Genomic DNA, 27,024 nt, shown 5'->3' with positions numbered 1-27,024 from the left:
TCCAGGCCTCAGCCGTTAAAGGGGTGACATTGCGACGGATCCACGCCAGCCCTGGAGCCGGCCTCATTCTCTCCAGCAGACATCAGTGTGCTCAGCCACACGCCCAGCGCAGCTGTGAGTCCCGGGCGGGGCGACAGACACGAGAGCAGGTTGCTAGTTCAGGCACTTGCATTTTTATTGCTCCCCCTCTTTATAAAAGTCCAGGTTTTAGACATTCCTTCCCTTTCTTGGCCCCAATGCCTGGTGAAATGGGCATTTCCAAGAGCACCGTGCCTGCAGCACACTAGACAGGTAGCAGGACTGAATCACCTTCCAGAAGAGTAAGAACCTAACCTAGGGTTCGGAAGGAATTCCATAAAGCAACCAGGTATCAGCCTGCTCCCTAGAAAAACTCTGACATTATTTTGCTTCCATTGCTCAGCTCTACGCCTGCTGACCCCCTACTTACACGCCATTGTAGTTATGAAATGTGGTTTTCTTATTAACCGAACCCCCCACCCATGTTACACCTATTCACCCAAACTGTCTTTTAGTTGAACTCTTCCTACTTAAACCTTTATGTCCCTCTCCTGGACCTTCGTTCATAGCCAGAAACCAAACCCAGCAGACCCTAACTCCCGGTCAGCTAAAGGTGCCATTTTGCTGGGCTGGACAAGTAGGAAGTACTCTGGTCTTTCTTAAAAGCTCAAATATTATCCCACAGTTGATTTTGTTTCTCTGCATCGCGGGCTTTGCAGCAACTCCAGCTCATTTACATGTGTATTGCACCGGCCTCCACGGGTGCTGAGGTCAATTGAAACTCAAGAAAAGAGGAGAAATTTATGCAAAACTGTTGATTGCATTTGTATGTAATGAAATCATCCAATATTCATCTGACTATAGACTCTAATCGGAAAGGAGAACTGAAGGACATAAGAGTCACTGGAAAGCAGTAATGAGCTTCTGTAGTGATTAAAAAAGCACTTGAGCTTTCTGAAAATCCAGCTAGAAATCGTGTCTAATCAACACTGAATATAGGTGGCAGAGATTACACTGATACATTTTGCAAAGCTCACTGTCGAAAATGTATGCAAGTTGTAAACTCTGACATGCCATCCATGTTCTGTTTTATACAAATCCAGGAAGCACACAATCAGAGCCCAGGCTCGTCCTCAGTGCGAAGCAATCTTGGTGGCTCTGCTCGATGACTCATAAGGAGCGCAATCACATCTATTTTGAAGAGCAGTGTTGGTTTTTAACTATGTTGAGAGCTTGCAGATTCCTCAGAGTTTTTCCTTCCTTTTGTTTCCAGTTTGCATTTTGTCTCCACAGTGGGTTTTTCTTTTAAAAGGGGGTTGGAATTTCCCCTGGTCCTCGCTCCAAAACCCATGGCCGCTGTCCTGCCACAATTACGAATTCAATAGCACAGACCTAACCAAGGGATTCTCAATAAGCAAGACCGCGGATGTCCCTCTGTGGGGTGAAAACACCTCATGCACAGACACAACATGAGGCCTCTGCATCACTCGTCTGTCCCACCTCAGTCCTCGTTCTCTTCTGAGGTTCTGGAGACATTTCTGTCCTGGTCTAGTGAGGGCCTTGTATTGCACCCATCGCTGAGCTACGCGAGCCCCCAGGCCTCATGCTGGCCCTCTGCAGAGGGGTGAATTTTACCTTTAGTCTTTTTTTTATTAACTTGAATGGGAAAGGTCCCTCCCAGGTTATTTAAAATCAATGCCCCGGCTTTCCTTTCCACAGCCAAGCAAAACCGGAGCAGGTACCATCTTGCAGTGCTGTGGAGCAGACGCAGCAGCCTCTGCACAATGGCATTCGAGTGATCTCGGAGCTGTTTCAGGTGGAGTCCAATATTGGTGCTTTCCAAGCAGAAAGGAAGGCACAGACCTTGCCTCTGAATTTACACCCTAAACGTCAGACAGGCAGGTAAGGGAAAGGGATCAGACACGTACGTTGCCAGGATGGGAACACCACACAATAGGGTTTGAATAGTGCAATGTTGGGCTGTTGGGTTTGCTAAGATAAAGAGGCAGCAACTTTCCTCTTTTACATGCTATTTTCTACTGCCATCTCGTAGCTAGCTGGCTGCCCACTGTCATTTGCGACTAAATGACAAATCAGACCCTGGGGACAGCCGTGGCGGCCCAGTGCAGTCAACGGCGTCGTTCTCTTACACTCAGTCTGTTTGGCCCTACAACTCTCATGCCATTGCTGATTTACCAATACTCCTAGCGTGGCTGGGATGATCTTTTCCCAACATTTATCTGCTGGCATTTGCATGTACTCAGTTGGCTTTTGTTATTGCCTGACTTGTGGTGAAATCCTGGCTCCAGGGAAGTCAATGGGAGATTTCCCATTAACATTAATGGGGCCAGGATTCCCCCGTCTTTCCAACACCCTCTCTTATTTCTGTCTTTGCTGCTACTTTCAGCACCTCACTAAGGGCCTAATTTTGAGGAGGAACTGAATTAAAAGCTGGGCACCAGACTTGGTATTGCCCTGTGCCATCATTCCCATAGAAATGGGCACAAAATGCTGCCATACCACAAGGGTAGCGTCTCACGTTCACTTTTGCACTAACGCAAATGACCATGTAACCTGCAGAGCCATGGAGGATCTGACTGTACTCTCCATTCTCCCCTGGAGTTACTCCAGATTTACACCCAGGAAAGGGGAATGCAGATTCAGCCCAGTTGAGGCCCTCACAATGTTGCCCAAATTCCGTATTGCAGCGGGTGTAATTAACTTGCTCTATATTGCCTCTGCCACGTGATTAATATGGTTCTGAAAACCAGCCAGAACAGTGATTTCTGTTGCACCTCCAAGGCCTTCTCTTCACAAGTCGACCTCTGATCATTTCCACTCATTTACCCCTTCAGCCAGTTCTCCACACAAGTGCCTGTGCGAATCCAGGTTTCCAGGGCTGCTTGCGAAGTGCTGCGTCAGAGGCTTTCCTGCAGTCCAAAGGGGTAACACCAATTGGTGTTCCTCGTTGGCTAACTGTGTGAACGGAAGGGTGATCCACATTGCCTGGCATGATGTGTTCCTTATAGGTGCGTGTTGTTTACACTTGTCCTGCTGTTACCATTCTGCTGGGCACTAATTGCAGTGACTACAAGGGAGTTACGTGGGGAGAATTCAAGCAGATTTTAGTTCTCACACTACTGGTGCCATTGTTTTACGAAGGGCTGGTTACCCTAACTTGCAAAGCCATTGCTCTTTTTTTCCTGTTGTTAAAGATCGGCCTCCACGTCTGCTTTCCCCTCCCTTCACGCCCTCTCCCCAATCTCTGGCACCATCCTGCCTTGCCATGATCTGAAAATAACTGCCTGTGGCTTAGTAAATTCATTAGCTGACTGACTCTGCCTAAACGTCCGGTTTGATGGAAGAGAATCCATCCAGTGGAATTGGGCATGTCTGTGTCCTTGCTGATGGAACCAATTTCCTCTATTCTTGGCCAGAGGCCGGCAGCCTTCAGGACCCACCGTAAGGTGCACAGGCTCAGGGATTCACTCAAGTGGCTCAAGATGCACTGGCCATTGCACAAACCATGCCCAGCCTGTCTGGTAGTGTTTGGTGTCATGAGTTTACTTAATGAGGTGGAGCTAGATGCTATGGTAATGGGGCTGGTACAGCAGTATATGTTCCAGGGAATTTCTCCACCTAATGGCTCCCAGAAACAACAGGCAGTGTCTGGAGCTCCATCAACGGCCTTAGGAGGTATGTGGTGGCAGCAGCAGGAGCCTGTGACCGACCCCACAATGCCTTTCTCTCCCCACAGGTTTCCTCTAAGCAGGACAGTAGATGAGGCGTGCACAGCCAGCCCTGGAGTAGGTGAGAGTCGTTCGAATGTCAGGCCGGGGTCAATCGTGCTGCAATTCGTGCAAGTGCTTCTGAACTCTCATATCTGCTCCACATACAGATGGGTGTAAGAGCGCGGGCATCGTTCCCCACAGTCACCTCTATGCAGGTACGAGGGGGGCTCTTCTGTTGGTGCAGCCCAGCAGCCTTGACAACGGGCAAAAAAAACAAACCAAAAACTATTTGATAAATGTCAAAAGAAATAAAGTAATCAGCTGAAAGCAATTTGCTGAGCCATGTAACCGCCTTGGGCTTACCATTTTCCTTTATTCATTTATCATGATAGACGCTTTTGGCCAAAATACACAAAGCAGAGAAATTGTTGACATGTGGGGCCCAAGTGTAGAAAATCTTTCATTCCCGCCCCCGCCCCCTGGTCTGTGCACAAAATAACTTTCTTTTTTTTTGGTTGTTTATTTAGAGACTACAGAGAACTCGGCGCTGCTCAGAACCAAACGGCCTTTGGAGCAGGGTTACTCCCCAATTCATCATTTCCTCTGTTTATAAAGATAAACTGTGTTCTTGGGATGTACCTGCCGATAATGAGGGGCAGGGAGCTGCTACAAAGCATCCAGCACTTAGAGCAAGTTCTGCTCCCCCGGTGCCCCAAACCATGCACATGATTCCCATTGGAAACTGAGACCCTGCAGTCAGGCTGGGGGCCAGAATGTAGCTTTCAGGAGGCGTCTAGCGCTGTGCTTTTGAGTTCTCGATAGGTGAGATTAGTGCTGGCCAAAGCTGCTGGATTGACAGCTCGGGAGTTTCAAATCTTCTCTGTATCCATGAAACTGCTACAGCCTGGGCAACAGAAATACCCTCCTCCCTGCCCCACCCCTCCCAGCGTGACTCTCTCTATGCCTGAACGGGTACAGAGTCATCCAGTCTCCTTGGCCTCTCTGCTAAGGGTGCCAACAAACATGAGGCTCACCGCGCTGTTCCCCCCGCAACCTGCACCTGATGTGCACACTGGTCCACTGCGGATTGGCCTGAGCCCATCAACGTGCGTCACGCAAGCCACTGAGCTTTGTGGTTTTGCTAGACGTAACTGCAGCCTCATTCAGCCACTAGGAGATTTGGGCTGCTCTGCCAGGTGTGCTGCAACCCGTCCGACACACCGTGCTGGGAGCCTTTGTGTGAACAGGGGCCAGGCTGCAGGTGAGCGGTACGTAAACTCTCCTGCAAAGGGAAGGGGATGGAGTAACAGGGAACTGCCTGGTCTGTTTTTTAACATCTCCGTTTGATTTTATTTTAGCTGAAAACAAATGACCTGGTTCCCAGCAGGGCAATGAACATGTGAGTTTCCCTTTCTTCCCCAGCATTATGGTTAGGGGTAGCTGGAACCCAAAGGAGCCTGGGAAGGCTCTAGGCAGAGACTTCAGAATTGAGAGGTACACGGGGCCTTCTCTGAAAGGCAGATCCTGCGAGACCAACCTTCTGCTCAGTGTGGCTGGACTCTAGCTGGTGAAAGCCCTGTTTTTTGAGCACTCCTGTTCCATTGGGACAAATCTATACAGTGCCCTTGTCCAATGCATGAGTTTCAGCCAAGCTGCTTGAGGGAGACACCTGCAGAAGGGCAGGCTTTATGGCCAGGTGGCCCTGCTTGCTGCTATTGACTTTAAGGCCCTGTCTATACCTGGTTAGCAACACTGATATAGTTACACCAGAGAAACTGACCCTAGTGTAGACAGGCCCTAAGTGGGAATGTCATGGCAGGAAGCGTAAGAAAGATCTGCAAAGGGGACAAACGTTCACTAATCGGAGCACCCCACCGCTCAGTGCTTTAATGCCAGTGGCAGAGAGAGGCTGCTGCCATGGTGAAGGTTGACAACTATGAGCCATTCCTCAGTTCCTCTTAACCTTCTTTTATCCACATTCAGTTGACATTGCTTGAATCAATGAAATACAGACTAGATTCCCCCACCCCCAACAATGATCATGGGCCAATCCCCTGAGTAATCACAGCATAACTCTATTCATGAGGTATGACCCAGTCTGCCCTGACAGTCACACTAAGCTGCTACGACCGAGCATGGAACATTTGGTCCGTGGTTCTCTGCAGTCCATAGTCACTGCTGACTGTGTGTCTGTCCAAGCTGCAGTCAGCCAAGGAGCTCCTTGGTCTTCCCTGCCAGGAGCTTGTCCATCTCTGCTGCAGTGTCGTCTGCCATTTGCTGGATCTGTAGCAACATAACATGGCCTTGAGTTAGATCCTTGTAAAGATGGGACACAGGCAATTCCTAACGCAAAGCCTCAACTCCAAAGCAACCCCGCAGGCAAAATTCTGTTCCCAGTGTAAATCCAGTCACTCCTCTGAAGTCAGTGGAATGTTCTTGTTCTTGGAGTAACTGAGACGGGAAGCCAACTGACTGTGTGTGGAAGATCAGAAATACGTTTCACAAGCTGTCAAAACCCCTGACAGATGCATGTTCCCACCAACACAGTAACAGGTACATGAGGAATGGTCTGAGCACGCATGTCTCAGAAACAGGATCTCCTGATTTCTAATCCTAGCTCTGACACTATTTCCTGCTGCGGCCTTGGGCAAGTCACTTCTCTGTGCCTCCATTTCCCCAGCTGTAAAATGATAGCACCTATTCAAGCACAGACGCGTTGTGACGAATGTTTGGTAAAGGGCACTGACATGGAACTCACCACAGGAGTGCCCAGTGTTGCTGATATGGGTTTGAACATTACCACACGGTACATCCAATGACCTGTGTGACTCCTCCATCAACATCCAGTTCTCCCTTAGCCAGATCCCGTCAGTGGCTGAATCTCCCACACCCCCACACACGCAGCATTTAACCTACTCTCCGTACAATTCATTCTGGTCTCTGAAAGGCTCCTGGTGAAAAGCTCTTGGCTGAGACTGACCAGTTGCTCTGCCAAGTCCTTATTTAATTGACCTGATGTGGGACAGACTGCCGGTGAAACTGGAGGCCACCTGATGTCAGAGCCAGAATGTAAAGGACTCGTCTCCTTACTCGACGTAACCTTCCTGCTGTTGTAAATGAATTGTGCAGTCTGCTAGTGGAAGCTTTTGCTTTTATTTGCAGATCAAGTACCAGACAGATTTACTCCCCTCTGTCATGGGGAACGCAGCACTATTCCAAAAGCCCAGCCTGGTGATCCAGGATCATGGTAATAAGGCCGGAGATAGGCCAAAATTTCAAAGGAACCTCCTAAATTGTGCCATGTTTGGGTGCTGGGTGCACCCCTATTTGGGTGCAACAGCCATGTGTAAGAGTGCGATGGGAATTTGCATGTGCAATACAGGTAGAGGTGATTGTTGGGCACATACCATCGCTATTTGTGTGCAAATTTAGGGTCTGCATGCTCCAGTCTTACAGGGCCTATTAGGAAGGGTCTAGTATCAATTTGGTCCACAGTTTTTTAGGATCCCAGGTACATGGGAGGTGAACTTGCCTTATGTTGAAAATCCCTGGCACAAGCAAAATCTGAGCTGAGACACTAACCTCACAAATACAAGAAGCCACCTGACTGCTCTGGAAGAACTGGGCTTTGTTTATAACATGCCGTCTCTTTTTGCTTGCACAAACTTTTATGCCAGGAAGTGTTTATCAAAGGTGCCCACAGCACCAGCTTTTGGGCACATGGACACATTCAAAAGATAATTCCTGTTTAACACCAAAGCATCCCCTCCACCGCAAGAGCTAATGCTACTATGGCTTTGTCTACCCCAGGAGCTAGGGACGGGATTTCCCTGCTCTTGTGCATGTGCTCACACTAGCGCTCATGGAACCGTGCGAGCAGAGATAGCAGAGTAAATGCAGTAGCACAGCGGAGCCCTGTCAAGTACAATTCCCCATGGTTTAGCCGTGCTTCCAGCACCATGGCCCGTGTTCCCACGACGGCACTGCTGTTTGGTCTCACGCCAGCCCAAGCAGGGAAATCACACCCCTCGCTCATAGTGTAGACGTAGCTAAAGTTAACGTCTACCAGCAGCGAGCAAGCAAAGGAGTGCTCTCCGCTATATTCCTAGAGCTTACTGCTAACAAACAAGGCCTTCATTCAGCAGGGTACTTAGGCATGTGCCTAATCTTAAGCATGAGTAACTGACTTCAGTGAGACTGCCCATATGCTTCAAGTTAGGCATGTGCTGTAGTATCTTGGTGAATCTAGCCAGAAAGACATAGCAGAGTTCAAGGTTACGAACGTTTGATTAGTGTCATTTCATTGTAGTCAATGGAGCTATGTCGACTCCCACCAGCTGAGGATCTGGCCCTATGTGCTTTGCAAAGTCCATGTGCACTTCCGGCATTGCATAAATGACGATGATAAAACTGCCCCTGAAGATTCAAGCAGCAGGGTGGGACTCTGGCCATCTTGCTGGGCCGGGTATTTGGCACATGCTGCTGCGATAGGCTTGTCAGGCTATTGAAGGTTTGTGGGAACCTTTACTACCTCCCTCCCCGGACCCCTTCAATTTGCACGGGTTCATGCCCAAAGTTGACTCTGAGTTTCAGGTTTGAACAAATCCAAAATTGCTCCACGGAAGGCAGAGGGAGCAGCAGTTATGACTTGTTAAAAAACGAACACAGAAAAAGGGCCTTGCCCACCCCAGCCCCAGGCTCCCCTCAAACCCGGCTCCTAACAAGGGTTTCCTGACATCTGCGTTTTTGTTACCAAAGCCTGGCACAGCTGGATCTCTCCCATGGGACAGGGCCATCGGGGAGGTCAGGAAACACACCCAACGCACTCCTGGGCAGAGAAAATACCTGCTTTTCTACCAGCTTAATGGTGTCTTCAGACACTGTGCTCTTGGCCTTCTTCACTTGGTTCACGGCGTTACTCCGGACCTTTCGCAAGGAGTCCTTAGCCTTGTTCGTAAGCTGTCTGGCGTGTTTGGCCAGGCTTTCACGGTGTTCCCTTGTTACCCTGATCAGGGAGAAGTAAAGGGCGTTAGGAGTAGCATGGACCTGATCTGTTCATTGTGATGTTGTGTGTGTGCAGGATAAACCGGCAGGCTGAGGAAGTACAATCCACTGATCCTGTCCATGCTGGCCTCTTTCAAACAGTTCCTCCTAGTCTGGGACCGCCACCTTTCAAAGTAAGTCATGTAAGTCTCAGGGCTGGAGTGGAAGGCAACAAGCATGGCAGTAGCTTAGGGATTTGGATCAGATCTTATTACGTTTATGGTTTTCTGTGCAGTGCCTGAAAGCCATGCTGGAATGTTTAGGCTTTTCTTTTTTGTGCTGCCAAGGCATCTGCAAGAGTGAAGAGGGAATATCAACCTCAAAACTTGAGACGCTGAGCTGAAAAGTGTAATCCTGCTGCAAAGCTGTGAAGGGGCAGGAGGAAACCCCTTCTCCTCTCCTGGCAACTGCAATAGTCTGAGGGTATGGCTACACTGGCGATTTGCAGCGCTGGAAAGCCTCCACCAGCGCTGCAATTAGTAAGTGGCCACACCTGCAGGGCACTTCCAGCGCTGCAACTCCCTGGCTGCAGCGCTGGCCGTACACCTCACTCAGCATGGGGAATAAGGATTCCAGCGCTGGTGCTGCAGCGCTGGTCATCAAGTGTGGCCACACACCAGCGCTGTGATTGGCCTCCAGGGAATAAGGTGTATCCCAGAATGCTTTTATAAATTACTCTCTTTGTTTTGTTATGCAGCCTTTCTTTGTTTTGTTGTGAACGAGCTCCGATCGGAGCTCCGTTCTGTACCTGGCTGTAAACAATCAAATGAGAGGCAGGCAGGGAGGGAGAGTGAATGAAACAGAACGGAGCCGTTTGAACTGCTTATCTAAAAAAACAAACACTGATCACAGCAAACAGGAGCTATCTATACCTGGCTGTGAACGATCAAATGAGAGGCAGGCAGGAAGAGTGAATGAAACAGAACGGAGCCGATCGCTCCGTTGAACTGCTTATCTAAAAAAACAAACACTGATCACAGCAAACAGGCAGGCTGTTTGCAATTAGAGTTAAGACTAAGGGCTCATGAACATTTTGTGATTTTTCCAATCCAGGAAGCTAACACTCAGTGTTGGCTCCAAAAATCCACTCTCTCTATCTTCCCCGCTCCCTGTCACAGTACACCACCCTCCACCCCCCTCTTTTGAAAAGCACGTTGGTGCACTTGAATGCTGGGATAGCTGCCCATAATGCAGCACTCCCAACAGCGCTGCAAATGCTCCAAATGTGGCCACACACCAGCGCTGGTAGCTGTGAGTGTGGCCACACACCAGCGCTGCTCCTACACAGCTGGATGACCAGCGCTGCAAACTACCAGCGCTGCAAACCGTAAGTGTAGCCATACCCTGAGAAACAGATCTGGGAGCTATACAGCTTACAGGGTGACTCTCTTTATTCTCCCATTTTCCAGTCATCACTAGCATGCGGGAACTAGACTGGTATTTCCACTGTATTTAACATGCTGTTTGAGAAGAGACCAATACTGCAAAATTTTCTAAAATAATGATTTCAATTTATTTGTATCCAACTCTAGCAGACTGAGATTTCAAACCAGGCTTGTAATTCAGACACACAGCTCCTCACAGTGGGTCAGGCGCTGCAGTCAAACACAGGGAAAACTCCCATGATTCCCCGGTAGCTTCACTTTCTAGATCAGAAAGGAGAGGCATCTAGGTTCCTGAGCATAAGAATAGGGCATTGGAGCTGCAAAGACACTGCCACCCTCAGAGGCCCTGGTCAAGTCATTTAATCTCTCGATGCCTCACTCTCCTGGTGTGGAAAACGGGGCTCTGACAGCACCTACTGTGAGGATTAATTATTTAGCTAATGTTTTCCAAGTGCCTTGAAGATTAAAAGCCTGTTGCAAGCGCTACATATCATTAGCAAGAGAATGCCTGTCTGCTAGGGGGAGATATTGCAGAATAAACATTTCACAGGAGTATTTAGAAATTGACTGCAACAGGCTAGGTCACTGCAACATTAAAGACAAGGCTCTTCCTGCACGGAAATCAGGAAATGGGGAGTTAGGGTTCCCACAGCAATGTTAGCTCTGCCTCTTTGCGGGTATTAATTACAAAGAGTCTTTCATTACCTGGCAGTTTCTGAACCCTTTCCTAGCTTGCTCCCAGTCTGATAAGTCACATTCTCTTTGATTTCTTCGCTCAGCAGCTGAGTTGCTCAAGGCAGATGTTTGCAGAGGCCCTGACCAATCACAGGCTCATTCATTTATTTCTACCCCAGGTTGGCAGGAGGGAATAAGGACTTTCCAGAGCTGATTATTAAATTATTATTAGGAATGAATTTAGTGTCTGTAAAAAGTGCAGGATTTGACAGACCCAGAGACCGTAGTCCAGGACAGATCCAGTGCAAACAGTGGCAGTGCTAGCGTCATGACCGCACTGCTCTGTTAACGTGCTGCAGCTGTGGTCTGGAGGCAGGCATTTTGTCTCCATAGCCCTTTGTCTCCTCTGCTGAGCTGTGACCACGGGAAGGGTGATGGAGATGCCTGGATGATGACCCAGTTTATTTCACACAGGGCAAACATCTGTCATCTTAGACCTGAGCCTGCATTTGAGCCATTGACCTAGGAGTGAGAAACTATGAATCAGAACACCAATCCTTTCAGGGCTTCTCTTCTGAAAATTATGAACCAGAAGTCTTGTGGCCTGTGAAAACAGCCACATACCAAAACAGCACAGTCTGTTCATAAGAACAGCCATACGGGTCCGATCAATGGTCCATCTAGCCAGGATTGTGCCTTCCAACAGTGGCCAATGCCAGCTGCTTCGAACAAGTGATCCATCCTCTGTTGTCCAGTCCCAGCTTCTTACCGTTGGAGATTTAGGGACACCCAGAGTCTGGGGTTGCATCCCTGACCATCTTGGCTAATAGCCTTTGATGGAGCTCTCCTCCATGAATTTATCTAGTGATACTGTTCAGAAATAGGGGTCAATTAGGTCAGGTTCCCAGACAGCGTTTTTAGGGGAGCATCTCTGGGCATTGGAAATCTCTACATGACTCTTTTCACTTACTTCCCTGCTAGGCAGAGGGTGTGTTGGTCTGTGGCTAGAGCTCCCCACGTGTGGTAGATCCAGTTTGCTATTTGCTGCTCACCTCCTCACATGTGTGAATGGTTTGTGGATCGTGCTGAGGGTATCGCTCGGCTTCTCAGGGCTGCTGAACCTTTAAGGAAATGTTTGTTTATGCAGTGCTGCCAGATTTCCTATGCTTCTTGGCACAAGGTCACACACCTCCTTGTCTGTCTTTATTAATGCCCATTTCTGTTTATCAATGCGTAGTGACATAGAGCTTTCTTTGCGGGTTTTACATTCCACTGAGATTATATGTAGATTCTGAGCTCCTACCACCAATAATGCTACAAAAATGTCTATTTCTTTCAGGCAGACACTGCTCCTGCTAAGGAATCCATCAATGCGAGGCTGCTGGTTTTAAAGGCCATCCATCCCCTTGAACATGGCGATTCTGGCACCAGCTCTGCTAACCTCACAGCTGATCTGGGCACATTTCGTGTTGGACGTAGGAACTGTTGTCCCTGTCTCCTCTGTAAAGCAAAGTGCTGCAGGGGAAGCCTGAGGAAGCTAATCAGAAGTGGGGAAAAGGGACAAGGTGCCTGCACCTTCTCCATTTCCCTTTCCCACCAGCCCACAGAACCGGCTCTGTGCTGGGGTGTGGACACTCCCCACCCTTAGAACTCCCGGAGGCTCCTGCTGGGGTGGTGCCGCGTCACATCACCACCACCATGGAGCTGCGAGCAGATAACCCGGACTGAACCCTGGCTATTTAAACCCAATATTTTTTAAAGTGCACAGGGCTCAGATTGCTAGTGATGTCTCCTCTGTCTCTCTTTCCGTCAGCAGCCAGTTATCCAAATGTGGCCGCATTTCAATGCTCTCTTATGAGCGTGAGGCCCATGCACAAACACAGAGGGAAAACAACGCGGGCCACTTCTGATCTCCACTGAAAGACATTTACATTGGTAAGAATGGTTTTGTATCATAAATGCTAGGAATTTCCTGTGAGCGAGAGGGATCAGATACAGGTACAGAGGCGCAACTGGATACTCTGCTTGTATAATTTGAGATACATGCTGAAAGTCAACGTGCAAGATGAATTACCCAGGACCAGGTGAGAACGACGTACTCTTGTTAGGATGAAAGAATTGGAGTACAAGGTTCCAAAACACTTTTTTTTTTAAATGACATTGCATGAGCCTGTTTGCCCCATACTGGGGACTGTGGCTACTTCTTAAAGAAAAGAATTAAAGCAGAGTCACTGAACTTTCAAATGACTCACTGGACTTTCAGTCAAGTGTGTGTAAAAATATTACTAATTTGTAAACAACATCCAGTCTCTCACAATAGATCTAAAAAGAGATGGCCCTAGCCATGAGGCAATACCACAAAGGGCACAATGTCTGGTCAGATTTGGCTGAGAAATTAAACTGATAGAAGTTCTCTCTTTTTTTTTTTTTTTTTTAAACTTGAACAGAAACTTTTTTTAATACAAATAAACATTGCCCATGCAGAGTTTGCAACACAAACACTGAAGCCGGTTTGTGCCAGAGGCCCTAAAAGGGAAATTGACATGAAAGTGAAAGTAGACAAAAATAAAGCTGACTAGTCTCTATTTATTGTCTAAGCTGAGAGAAACACAAAAACAAAACAAATAGAATACATGGAACAGTTTCGCAATCTAATTTACTTTTCTCTGTTATAATAATTGCAGGCCGTGATCTTGCAACTGGATCGATGTGGATGCAAAGTTTGACCCATATGTATCCGGTTGCTGGATCAGGACTGAAATTACCGTGATGTGTTATCAACACCACCTGACATTGCAAAGTACAGTACTTGGATTTTTATTAAAAATGATTCATAGCCCAATAACATTACTTTAAAGGGACACTGTCAAACATGATCAATCACATTTCTGTGTGGAAAGTGGTGTATTCACTATAGGTACAAACAACACCTAAAATTGCTCTTTCTGAAGAAAGATAAAAGAAAAATATCTCGGGTTTTTTACTATGCACATTTGACATCACTTTTGCAAAGTCAGTTTTGCTGCTGTTTCTCTAGACTAGTCAGTGAGGTTTTCGTTTGTAAATATCAAGAAGCAGAAAAAAAATTATAAAAACTTAAAGAATTTAAAAAAATCCAAAAATCTATTTTAAAAAGGTACCTTCATCAAAAACTGAATTTTTAAAAAAGTAACTGTTTTGAAACTAATCAAGTTAATGCTGTCCCTTTTTAAAGGCTAGTTGAACCTGCTAATATTTAGTCTTGTCACAAGAGAACAGGTGGGAAACGGCGTTGAATCTGAACTAACGTGGCGACCTGCTGGTCATCTGTCCTCAGTTAGGACTGAGAGAGAAAGAGAGAGAGACTGTGTTCTGTTAAGCTGGGACTCCCTGACCTGCCAAACACCCAGGAAAAATGAAACTAAGAATGACAGCAGTGATACCCCAGAGGGGACGATGAAATAAGCAGGACACATTTCCTAGTGCTGACCGTATGGGTAGGCAGGCAGCACGACTGCAGTCCTCATCTGCAGCACCACAAAAGAAAATGACAGAACATACACACTTGTTTGACAACCCTTTAAAAAAAAAAAAAAAAAAGTATTTACTGATTTCTGGATTTCGCCTCCCCTGTAATTCATATTCAAGGGTGACCTGAGTGCCCATTAAAAATCAAATTACTGCGTGGCAACCCAAGATCCTAGGCAATTATGAAGATAATAGTGCCCTCCTCTTCCGTCCTGCCACTCCTTAGGAAAGGGGGAAGGGGAGAGAGCATATGAAAAAAAAAGAACCAACAAATGGAATGAAAATTCCACTCGGCTTCTCTCAAAGCAACAGACAGCAGCAATTAGAGACTTCTCTGACTGCAATACTTGAAACGCAGTGTAATTTCTTTAAGCAGACCTGTAACGCGAGCAAACTTTAGTTTGTCTATTCTTATCCAAAGTCACCTACTTGGAAATACACATAATATACGGTAGGATTCCATCAGGGGCCCTTATGCAAGTTGTTCCAGACCATTCTCCGAGATGTGGGCCCTAATTCACTGGGCTTGGAATGCCAATTGTCTGTATTTTTGCAACATTTAGATCTATCTTACGTACCTATCTGGGCCCCATTCCATAGGACAGTGGTGCCTCACAATCTCTAATTTATAATCCTGACTGCACTCTTGTGAGGCAGGGCTGTTATCCCCATTGTACAGACGAGGACACAGAGAGGCTAAGGGACTTCCCAAGGTCCCATGAAGTTTGTGGCGGAGCAGAAATTTGAACCCAGGTCTCCCAAGTACTAGATTAGTGACCTAACCACGTCTCTAGATCTGTGGAGAAGCATTTTATGGAAGTCAGAATGAATAAAAATAAAGCCATGCTCTGATTGGCCTGTTGGGTTTTTTTGTGATGTAATCTGCATAATTAAATCCCCAATAAAATGAAGATACATCACTAATCTTCAGAGCATCCTGACGGGCTGAGGCTGTAACATACACTGATGTCCGCCCCTCCCAGCATAAGCTCTTCTGTGACTGTGGAATTCAGTGGGAGATGGATCAGACTCTAATTCATCTCAGGTACACAACGGATATCTGCCCATAACAATGACAGATGTTGTGTCAGAAGCTGGGAATGGGCGACGGGGATGGATCACTTGATGATTACCGTTCTGTTCATTCCCTCTGGGTCACCTGGCATTGGTCACTGTTGGCAGACAGGATACTGGGCTAGATGGATTTTTGATCTGACCCAGTACGGCCGTTCTTATTTTCACACTCCGTACATTGGTTTGTATCCAGAAGTTAATGGACTTACTCTGGACTCATACTGCTATAAATATGGGAACTGTTTCAGCCACCACTATAATGCAGCTACCTCTGGGGTAGAACTTGACAGCTGTTTAACAGCTGCACAGCAATACTGCATAGCAATTTAATGGAAATAGTGAAAGAAGCAGACGATTACAAGTTCCCTCCCTGCCTTCTTGGCCGTCACTCCCTCCTGCCACTCCTTCGGCAGCTGGATGACGGTTCATCTCCATGTTACTGATTCATCATTGCATCAATGTGGTTATATGCTGGCGTAACTCCAGTTATTTACAGTAAGGCAGTGGTGAATCAGGCCATGACCTGGGTACTCAATTCAGCTCTCTTAGGAAAGTTAGACTTTAAGGTGCCTGGCCACTGCCTCTGATGCCTTCCTAAATGCAGCGGCCACCCACTGCCTAGCTCCCTTCTGTGCAGGGGGAACTGGAAAACAGCAAGGCGGAGCCCCATGTATCAAAAGAATGGATACTGGAATGCTGGAGAATTCGCAGAAACCTCTGGCTTGACACTTGGAAGAGGTTCCATCAGATATTTCTTAAAGGTTTGGGTTTTTTTAAACCCCAGATGTAGCAATACGGAAAGCGACTGTGTCAAGACCTTACAGTAACCATGCATTCGTATCCTCCGGAGTATATGCACCAGGATCACAAATGAAATCCACTGCAGCCCATTACATCATCTCACATAACCATGAATTTAGACAGACAGTCATTATAATTACTTACTTAGGAACTGGCACCCGAATTATTATTCCATCTACTTCCGGGTTCAGGTTCATTCCACTCTCCCTTATAGCCTTGATAGCTGCAGCTGTATTCTGTAAACCAGATCAAAAGGTAAAAGGAATTAGTAAATAATTATTACCAGATGCCAGAACTCTGTCGATAGCTGGCAATCCATCTCACCAGAACATGGAAACATTTAGTTCTGTTACCAGTACGATCAGGAAGTTTCATTGGTGCAGAGTGCTTTGATCAAATGGAATTGCAAACTATGTTCATTCTTGGTACCAGGGTATTAGGGGGCGGGGAGGGGGAGAAAGCAACAACAAAAGAAAACAGTTTTGCTTCTTTGAAACTATTTGAATGGTTTGAGGCAATGCAGATCAAACCCACCATAAATCCCCACAGGAGAGCCTGGGCTGGGGAAAAGGGAGATGAAAGATTCTCTGCCTTAAAAAATTCCAGTTGAATGTTTTACACTAGAAATTGCATAGTGCCAATTTAGAAAAGTTACTAATTTAACTCATGCGGCACTACAATCAAGTTGGGTTAAATCCAGACATTAGTTTGTGGCTGAGGAATGCAACTAGGGCTTTTACAACCAGGCTCAGTTGTATTTATTTAAGTGTCTCATAATTTATTATTTACTTATTAGAACTCTTTCCCTGGTAGCTGCTGTGTGCCAGCATCATGTGGCAATGCCAACATTCCAGTACTGCTCTGAAGGCAAGGACAGCGCTGGAAAGTCGCTTGGTCCAATACAACAGGTACGCTTGGTAAACAGCAAAGTGATCCAAACCTACCCAACAGCTTCCACGTCACATATTATTGGAGTAAAGACAAACAGGGTTAATATGTTACCTAAAGAAACTGGGGCTGATGGGGATGAATCCAGTTGTCTTCAACGGTTCAACACCAGAGCTGAATTTGGCACACAGGGCTTAACCATCCATTTAGACCCTGATTCAGCAGAGTACTTAAGCATTTAAGTGTTATTGACTCACTGACCTGTTTGTGGTGTTTTACAGCATCTGTTTGGTACTTGTATTGTCTCAAATGCAAAATAAAGTCCAGTCAAAAGAGCACGAGAGAAAAACACTGAGAATGGACCCAAGCACTCAGGTGCTTGAAGCTAAGCATGTGCTTAAATGCTCTGCTGCATCAGGGCTTTAGACACTATATGTAATAGCCATCTCCCACATTAAAATTCACCTGCAAGAGAACTTCTTGAGGGACCCACTATAATGTTAAAGGGAGCTGCCTGGCCTCATCAGAGCACAGATCCCTGTCTACACAAGTTATTCTCAAATGCATACATCTTTTGCTTCATTTTCTCTCTGTATGATCCATGAAAGACAAACTGCCTCTTTAACAAAAAATATCCCCTTCAAATGCAAGGCTTGGTTACAATCCTCGCTATCCCATGAGATGTGGTGTGGCATTTTGGAAAGCACATAATCAGTTCTTTTTTAGTACAGCATTTGGAGATCTGATGTTATCGAGGAAGGCTGCAAAGAGTGTGGATCATATTCAGAAACAGCAAGCATTAACTGTCCCATTGGAAAGCAACCCGATCAGTCCCAAACTGGACTTTTGTTGGGTTCCATTGTTCAGCGATTTCTGATCATATAGTCAAACACTATGGTCATGTTATAGCTAAAATGTCATTTTATCAGACACTTTGGTAGCAAACTTCCATCATGCCCTGTCAATTTATTTCATTCTTTAACATGGGCAATAACAGAAGCCTTGATTTTTTTTCTAACAGTATTAAGTTTTCTTAAAATAGTGCTGCTGTTTCTGTTCCTCTTTTCCTATCATTAACTTTAGCTGCAGGCTACACCACTAGACTGTAGTTACAGTATGCACCATTTATCAATCAAGGCGCTTCTTGAAACTGTGCTGCATTTGCAGGCAAACGAGCACCATGTCAACTTGGTGTAAAACACAACTGCTAGCATTTAAGTGGATTTAAAAGTTAAGAAATGCTAAAGACGTTGAGAACAGAGAAAACCTCCAGTAGATTAGCTCAGCATTTTAAAGCCATAAACATGTGATGTTATAAACCAGTGTCTGGGCTATGGGAAGGAAATGCTCAGTTAAAGCAATATTGTTTAACATATACATTGGCTGAGACAGAGGAAAGGGAAAAATACAACATTACCCCCACCCAGTTCCAGCAAATGAACTATTCCTGTTAGAAAAACAAAAAAAAACTCACAAAACATCTGTTTTTTCTAAACCTTGCACATGACTAAGGCAAAGGGGGTTTGGCCCAGGGGGTCCATTTCCACTGTGCTTTTCTCTCACGTGCTCTTTTGACATAATGTTTATTCTTTGTTTGATACAATGCAAGCACCAGACAGATGCTGTAAACAACACATCCAGGTCAATATGTGCATGAAGTTATCTAGGCATTACCCCATCCTCCTACATCCAAGCAGTAGCCCCAGGTTATTTCCATCAAACAGATAACATAACCTCAGCTAGAGAAGTGTATAGCTGGTGTTCAAGTTAAGTGGTACCTGGTTTGGGGAATAACTAGATTTGGGGCGATAATACAGAGAACAATATTCCATTTCTAGGCATTTGGTTCAAAGCCATTCTCACTTCCTCACTGCAGAAGGGCTGAGTCCCACAATGACTTATTCAAACCTTCTCACCTGTAAACTTTAGGGGTTCAGCTCTAGTTGGGACCTAGATCTGAACAGCTGACAGGATTGGACCCATAGTTCTTGAAAGTGATCATGCATTGGATATGTTTTAAGAAGCCCTGTGGCATCAAGTGCCCTGTAACGACCTCCTTGGAGACTCTGCTGGCTTAATTAATTGGGAGAAGCCTTTGAAAAATAAAGATGGATAAATGTTGGCAAATATCCAGTTCTAAAGCTGGGGCAATGGCTGACCCTGTGCCCGCTCATACTAACTAGGATCTGTAGAGCCCAATGAGACACTTTACAGTCACTTTTCTGAGCAAAAGCCCTCTCTGTGGGACTGATAATGGTGGAAATTAAATGCCCAACTTTGCTCCCCTACAGGAGTGGCACAATCTATTCAGAAGTGGATATGCTACTTTTGCCACAAACTTTCAGAGGCTGCCATCGACACAAGTGAAAGACAAATAACTTTCATGGGCATTTCAGTCCTCTACCACCATGTAATGGTTTCATGATATTGACTAGTCTTCATCAGGAGCTGGGCTGGCATAAATAGCAGGACAGATCTAGTATTCTTACTGTATGCATAATTCCGGAGTCAATGGAAGGTTTGTATGTGTGCAAAGAGTGCTGTATGTGACACAGATACTGGAGAGGGAAAGACCTTTTAGGGCATGGCAAAGCAGAATTTTCCTCTATATTATATTATATTATCTCTAGCTTTATTCAGGCCAGTTTTAAACGACTCAAGTGATAGGAGACTATTCCACAAGGCTAAAAGAGCTCTCTCTGGATTTTTTCCCCTGATACTGTGCCAAATTCAATCTAAGCATCATGTAGCAATGGCAACATTCCAGTGCTGCTTCAAAGGTGAGGTACTCTAAACACAGGACAGCACAGGAAAGTCAACACATACATTCAGTAGTGAAACATTTAGTTCTGTTACTGTCAGATAAGGAAGTGACGTTGATGCAGAATGAAGTCAATAAGAATTGTGCTAATTCTACTGGGGTGGAATTTGCCCCATTCAGTCGAAATTTTCCTTTGCTCAGTTTCATCCTATTATTCCTACAGTAATTATACTCCTTTTGGTTTTGAAAGGAGATAAAAAGCTTATGCCTCTGAGCTGCTCAGTCCCCTTTTCCTTCTATTTGGATCTTCATATCCCTTCAATCATGTCCACGTACCTCTGGAAAACTAGCCATATTTACTATAATGAGCTGAGGAGATTTCAGCGAGATTTGTCCAAGCTGGTTTAATGGAAACTTTCCATCTTTTGTTGTCACAGTTATATGATCAAGAGCACCTTAAAAATAAACCAAAATAACAATAGCATGTCAATATTACACAGCACTTTTATGTTTAAAAAAACTGAACAGCACCGCAATTACAATATGCATTCATACTCCTACTTCTTCATATTATGCATACAGACATTAGAAGAAAAGACAATATATTTTTAAAATAGGTCTGTTCTTCCCTTGCAGAACAAGCAGTCCTATTTGTATTTATACATCCTTGCAATCCAAACTTCACTGGATTATGCTAGTGCATGAAAACCAGAAAGTGAAACTCACTAGTTCATTTTCATTGCCAGAATGAAAAAGGTAAACAACGAACATAAATAGTAAAGTGGAAATTATGTATTTAAAATTCTTGCAATATAAATGATCTAAGCTCTTATAACACAAGTAAAGGAGATTTATATGATTTTTAAGCTGGCGATGTTCCTCTATGCCCCCAGATTCTTTACTAAGTCCCCACAGGAGGTGCAGTTCACTGTCTAATTTAAAGTATTTTATTTCACTCTAAGATCCCCTTAATCTGCTTTGTAGTTTCTGCTGCAAAATGTTAACAGGACAGAAAGCACAAGGGAGACAGGGAACTTTATCAGTATGATTTAAAAAAAAAAAGCAAAAAAAACCTGAGGTTAAAATAAATAGTTAAGCAATTGAGCTGCACATTCTAAGTCCATTAGAGACTGGGTTAGGGATGGTGAATGATCCGTAGTTGGCCATTGTTTAATGTTACGTTTTCTCCCTGAAACTGGATACATGTTACAAATGTGTGTATTCAGTGTGCAAGAGTAACTGTAGCTTGGTCAAATATATTCATGTTTCTTTATGAACACAAAATTCACTAAGTGAATAGGGTTTGTAAAGGTCACTAACCACAAATATGCATTGCAGAAGAAGTCTGCATATGCCAGACACCAGCCTGATGGCAATTTCCAAAAGGCTAATTTAATGGCAATTGGATTTTTCCTGCCCTACTGCACCATTAGCTGACAACTTGCTTCTTCATCACATCTGCAAACAGTTCAGTTAGACATTTTTGACATCGCCCACTTACAAAAGCCATTTTCAGGAAGTTATTAACAAAAATGGATTCTTCCTGGTCAAGCTCAGGGTGAAGAAAGTCTTTAGTTGGGGATCTCAAGGTTGCAGTAATTGGGTGCCCAGTGAGTAACTCAATAAAAAGAAAATCAATTTGCAGAAAATGAAAGACACAGATCTGGGCTAGAAAGGCTCAGTGGATTTATTTATAGACAGTTAAGAATTATACAAGCAAGTTACTGACCTGGTGAGGTTCTTATAGTGAGATTTTTCCCAAATTCTTCCTGAAGGGCTTCCACCACTGCCTGCATTTCGCCATTTACCTCCCCTAGACTGACAATATCTTCAACTAAGGCAGCATTGATATTCACTCTGGCTTGGGTCTGCCCTTTCCCTTTAGCTGAAAATTGAACACACAATTAATTTCTGTACCATTGACAATACCATGGTCTTTTACTGAGTAATCACATTAGAAAAGTATCAGAGGGGTAGCCGTGTTAGTCTGGATCTGTAAAAGCAGCAGAGTCCTGTGGCACTAACAGACATATTGGAGCATGAGCTTTCATGGGTGAATACCCACTTCATCGGATGCATGTAGTTGATTTCCACTACATACATCCGAAGAAGTGGGTATTCACTCACGAAAGCTCATGCTCCAATATGTCTGTTAGTCTATAAGGTGCCACAGGACTCTTTGCTGCTTTCACATTAGAAAAGAAAAAGGTGCCATTGCAACTACTTTCAGATTAGTAACTGGAGTTTAGCATAAATTGAAATATATTTTTAAGATGGTAAATGATGAGCCTGTGATCCAAAATGTATTTGCACATCATGCTCTGTGTGTTTTGTAACACTAATTCCAATGTGGAACATGAAGATTGCTAATTAATGACCTGATCCTGCAAAGATCTCTACAGGTGTGAACTCTTGCGGGATTCCTGTCAGGATCAGGGATTAATGGCCTTACTCATGCAAATAGTCCCCTTGCCAGCAACAAGAGTGCTAAGTGACCATTTTAAAATTAAATTTCAGCTGCGCAAGGACTAAAAATATTAGAGAGTTTTGAAGAAAATAAAATGTTCTGGTCACCAAAATAAAGGTACTTCCCAGAGAAAAAGAGGTGGAAGAGGATACATAATTAGAAGTTGCAAATTCTAGTAAAGAGGCTTCTTTCTTACCTTTGGCTTTCTTGGTAGCTAGATGTCTGGTCAGCATTGTCTGGTGGACCACACACTGCCTGCAGCCATTCAGCATCAGGGCTGTATGCCTCAAAGGTACTCGTAGGGGTGGCCTTACTAGTCCCGAGGAAGAATTATGAAGCAGGGGAGGTAGCTGACGGAGCCACCTTAATGCCATGGCCATGGCATACAACTACTCTTTCATTCACCTGACAAAGGGAAAAATAGGTGATACAAGAACAATCTTCTACAATCATCGTGTAAAAATGGTTTCAAGTTTAGTATCAAACTGTCAGTCCACGATAAAGATCAGAGGACAACAGGCCTGCTTCTTGTCCTAATAAATCAAGTCAGTTTTGCTGCTGATTTCAATGGCAGGATGACTGGATCCAATATACTCGTATAGCATTAATATTGACATCTGCCAAGGAGGTGTGGAGGCTGCGTTAAAAAGCAAACTCTAAACACAGGTATGAAACCACATTTTTTACAAGATGCTCTATTTATATGTCAGTTGAATACAGATTTAAACACAAAATTCAGGAGCACAAAATTTGAGACTAGAATCCCTCAGTCTCCTTCCTATTTTTAAAATAATGACTATTTATTATTTGTATGGCAGTAGCACTTAGGCCAGGACCCTATTGTGCTAGGCACCATCTAAACAGAACAAGACCCTGCCCCAAAGAGTTTACAATCTAAATATAAGACCAGACAACAGGTGGATATAGACAGATGGTGGAGCAAAGAAACAATATTGTTCAACATGACGGGCAGTGGTATCTTATTCACCCCTATTGCTACACCCAGGAATCATTTCACCCACCACTGAAATGCAGCCACCTCTGAGATGCTCAGATACTCAGGTAATGTAGGCCTTATAAGCTGCCTCCTTAGCCTTTTAAAAATCCTTAATTAAACCCTACCTCTGCTGTAAAGTGCACAAAACATGACCATCTGGCACTGCTTAGACAAATGGCAAGCATTAAACTGCTTTTGTTACCTCATCCTCCCACTCACCCACACCCCTTATATTAGGCAGGTTTAAAACAAACAAAAGGAAGTACTTCTTCACATAACACACAGCCAACTTGTGGAACCCATTGCCAGGGGATGTTGTGAAAGCCAAATGTATAACTGGGCTTAAAAAACAATTAGATATATCATGGAGGGTAGGTCCATCAATGGCTATTACCCACGCTGGTCAGTGATGCAAACCCATGCTCAGGGCAACACTAATCCTCTGACTGCTGGAAACTGGGAGTGGATCACTCTATAATTGCCCTGTTCTGTATACTCTCCCTGAAGCTCTGGCATTGGCCACTGTCAGAGACAGGATACTGGGCTACATAGACCATTGGTCTGATCCACTATGGCTGTTTTTATGTTTCTTTTGTCTGTTTTGTCCAACCTCTGCATCCTCTTTGACATTTGGATTCTAAGTTCTCTGGGAGCGGGACTGTTTTCTCTGTTACTTGTCATCTTGTCTTTACAGCACACAATACAACAGGGACCGTTTGTCCGAGCTTCCGAAATGCTCCCACAAAACAAGTGAATAATAATACACTACTGCCAACTCCATGCATTGAATATTATGAGATTAACTTTTTTTTTTTAAATAAATAATAAATGTGGGGTCCTTCTTCTTTGCCACCTTGCTTTTGAACCTCTAGGGTACAGATAGGTCACATTTTCAAGCATTTTTCTGCAACCAGGCGGGCCACGAACCTTTTACAAAAAATTAAGTGACAGTTGGGATTCTCCTGTATTCACACGAATCCAGCAGCTGAGACTTATGTAAAAATAACACCTATTGCAAGATTGAACAATTGTGAGAACTGGCAACATTAAAGACGGAAAGACAGAGTAGGATGTGGTGGCAGGTTAGTAACCACACAGCAATGCTGCCCTGCGGTTTGGGACAGGAAGTGAGGCATACCACACCCAGCTAAAAACAGCCATAGGAAATTGGGAGGCAGAAGATAGTGTCCTGTTTTGGGCTCTGGGGAGGCGTTCACAGGGTGATAGCGATGCCTTGGGATCTTTACCAGCCACAGGCTGCCAGGGGCTGGGTTTACAGCCATCCCCCTAGGCACCTCAAGCAACAGACTCCCCCACCTCCATGACCCTGACACACCCCTGCTGAAGCCCTATGTCAGAAACCTCCCCAAGCCCCGCCCCTTGCCCCGCCCCCTGCCGCTGGAACGCTGCCCCATGATGCAAGCCCCGCCCCTTGCCCCACCCCCTACTCCGGAGCTCAGCTCCACCCACTGCTCCCGAGCCCCGCCCCCAGGTGCCCTGCGCTCACGCTGCCAACACAGCCCCGCCCCCACTCTCAGGGCGCCCCCAAGCTCGCTCAGCCCCGCCCCGCACCTTAAGCCCCGCCCACTGCTCTGGTTGCCGTTGCTCGGTCTCCCGGTTCCCGTAGTTGGGCCCCGCGCTCCCACTCGCTGCTCAGCCCCGCGCAGGGGCGCCCCGCACGCGGCGCCAACGTCACCCACCTGCGACACGTCCTTGCGTCAGACGTTTGCGTGGCGTGTCACTACACTCCGGGAGGGGGCGGGGCCTAAGGGAGTGGAGGCCGCCGCCGCTGGCTGCGCCGGTCCGGAGTGTCGGACCCATGGTGAGTGCGGCCCGGCCCGGCCCGGCCTCTCAGCCCCGTCCCGCCTCTGTGACCGCGGCCCGGCCTGGCCTCTCCGCCCCGCCCCTGTGACCCCCGGCCCGGCCCTGCCCGTGTCACCCCCGGCCTGGCCATGGCAACAGCCCCCGGCCTCGCCCCGCCTGCCCCCTGCTGCCGCCCCCGGCCTCCTGCCCCCCCGCCCACCGGCCTCCGGCCCCTCCCGCAAACGCTTCTGCGCCCCCCGCCCAGCCTTGCTCTGCACCCTCCCCCCGCGTCCCGGTACGAGTCCGGGTCTGTCTCTGGCCCTGGGGCTGCCTCACTGTCCCCTGCCCAGGGCCCCTTTCTCCCCAGACCCCCCCCGTTTCTGTACCACCCGCCACGTGTCCTGTGTCACTAACAGCCCCTCCCCGGGCCCAGGGGAAGCTCGGAGGGAAGCGGCGGCGGCGGCTCTGCCCCCCAGGCTGCCTCTCCGCAGCCGCTGAATGTTTCAGTGTCTCATGTCTCATGTGCAGAGATTGATGGCGGCGGAAATCAAAACCCTGCCTTTGGAGAATGCGTCCATCCTCTCGGAGGGCTCGCTGCAGGAGGGCCATCGGCTGTGGATTGGGAACTTGGATCCGAAGATAACGGAGTAAGTCTGAACGGCTTTAACTTCCACAAATCACAGCGCCGATAACCTGGGGGCATTTCGACTTCTGGAGTTCTCGGCCCTGACTGCTGCTCCTCCACAGCATCTGTTCCTCGGCTATCCATTAAAATCAGCAGCATTCAATAATGTATGGCAGATTATTTCTGGAGATATCTGGAATATTTAGGAGCTGTTAATCCTTAAGAGCCTTGTGTGGTACCTTGGCAAAGAGTTTGTGGATAAAAAGGTTAATATACTGTGCTTAAAACATTGCCTGTTTCCTTACCCTTGATTCTTTCCTCTATTCCCACCATATTGGTAAAAGTTAGATTAGAAATTTCCAGCTGCTGCAGACTTGCTTAAGGATACTTTAAAAAACAGCTCCAAAGCACCTAACATATGAAGTCAGACTTTTCTTGCCATCAGAGTTTGGCAGTTTTTTATGCTTTGCCAAGTCCTAATTTAATTGCCTCCAAACAAGTGCTCATTCTGTTTCCCTTGGGATGCGGTAAACCAAGAGTGCTGGGTAGTATCTAGTGACTAATGCAAATCAGAGACAGACCATCCAGTGAAAGGGCAGTGTGGTATCGAGCTGACTGCCAGTTGTTTTTACCCAGCACTACCCACTGTATACTGAAGTGTTAAAATTAGTCCCAAGTGACATTGAAATAAGTAACTACGATATCTGAAAACAACATTGAAGATTTACAAATGTACAGTGGATGAGTCATCCTGGCCCTTTTATGGGAGAGAAGGATACTAAAGAGTTGACATTTGACATCCCATCAAGATGGTATCTTAAATAGTGTAATAGCCCCCTTCTCTATTTTCTGATTCGATAACATAAGTGATCTAGAAGATAATATTAATGAGTTAAAGCAATGGTTTTCAACCTTTTTTATTCGCCGACCCCTAAAAAGTTTCAAGTGAAGGTGTGGCCCCCTTTGGAAATCATAGACATGGTCTGCAGACCCCAGGTTGAAAACCATTGAGTTAGAGCAACAATGTGCTTAGCCTGAATTGCTGACTTGTTTTCATTTGGATCACACTGGGTTCCAGGATAGTACTTGGGTACCACCATGATTCAGTACCTCCTAGAGAGAGGTGTGAAATAGTAAGAAAGGACTCCAGAGATGGACAGCAGATATAGAGTACAGCTCCTGCTGCACAGTTGTGCTGTGAGAGATCATGTAGCTCCACTGCTAGTGCATTTGATGTGAAGTTTCCCAG

General features: G+C 45.9%; 2 protein-coding genes across 6 annotated transcripts in view; one reads left to right on the top strand and one right to left on the bottom strand.

Moving 5' to 3' along the window:
• Positions 1–4,102: 4,102 nt before the first annotated feature.
• On the bottom strand, positions 4,103–25,182 carry MRRF (mitochondrial ribosome recycling factor). Of its 5 annotated transcripts, none has more exons than XM_044992575.1 (7): positions 25,048–25,182; positions 22,547–22,755; positions 21,613–21,768; positions 20,220–20,338; positions 16,379–16,470; positions 8,595–8,754; positions 4,103–6,032 (listed from the first exon to the last, which is right to left on the bottom strand). In XM_044992575.1, exons 2-7 carry the CDS (start codon positions 22,728–22,730, stop codon positions 5,955–5,957), a joined length of 789 nt encoding a protein of 262 aa, XP_044848510.1. In that variant the 5' UTR covers positions 22,731–22,755; positions 25,048–25,182; the 3' UTR covers positions 4,103–5,954. The 5 variants fall into 5 exon arrangements, with proteins under 5 accessions (XP_044848510.1, XP_044848509.1, XP_044848508.1 ...); XM_044992574.1 differs by lacking the exon at positions 25,048–25,182 and adding an exon at positions 24,920–25,043; XM_044992573.1 differs by lacking the exon at positions 25,048–25,182 and adding an exon at positions 24,275–24,364.
• The window catches only part of RBM18 (RNA binding motif protein 18), a 17,550-nt gene continuing 15,551 nt past the window's right edge, over positions 25,026–27,024 (top strand). Inside the window, exons 1-2 of the mRNA XM_044992578.1 lie at positions 25,026–25,169; positions 25,679–25,797. Of these exons, the coding sequence (XP_044848513.1) occupies positions 25,167–25,169; positions 25,679–25,797 (122 nt within the window). The 5' untranslated portion in view covers positions 25,026–25,166. The remainder of the gene's footprint in view (positions 25,170–25,678; positions 25,798–27,024) is intronic.

This window comes from Mauremys mutica, chromosome 18 (genome assembly GCF_020497125.1).
Source record: "Mauremys mutica isolate MM-2020 ecotype Southern chromosome 18, ASM2049712v1, whole genome shotgun sequence".
Lineage (NCBI taxonomy): Eukaryota > Metazoa > Chordata > Testudines > Geoemydidae > Mauremys > Mauremys mutica.
This window is presented reverse-complemented; position numbering and strand designations above follow the sequence as displayed.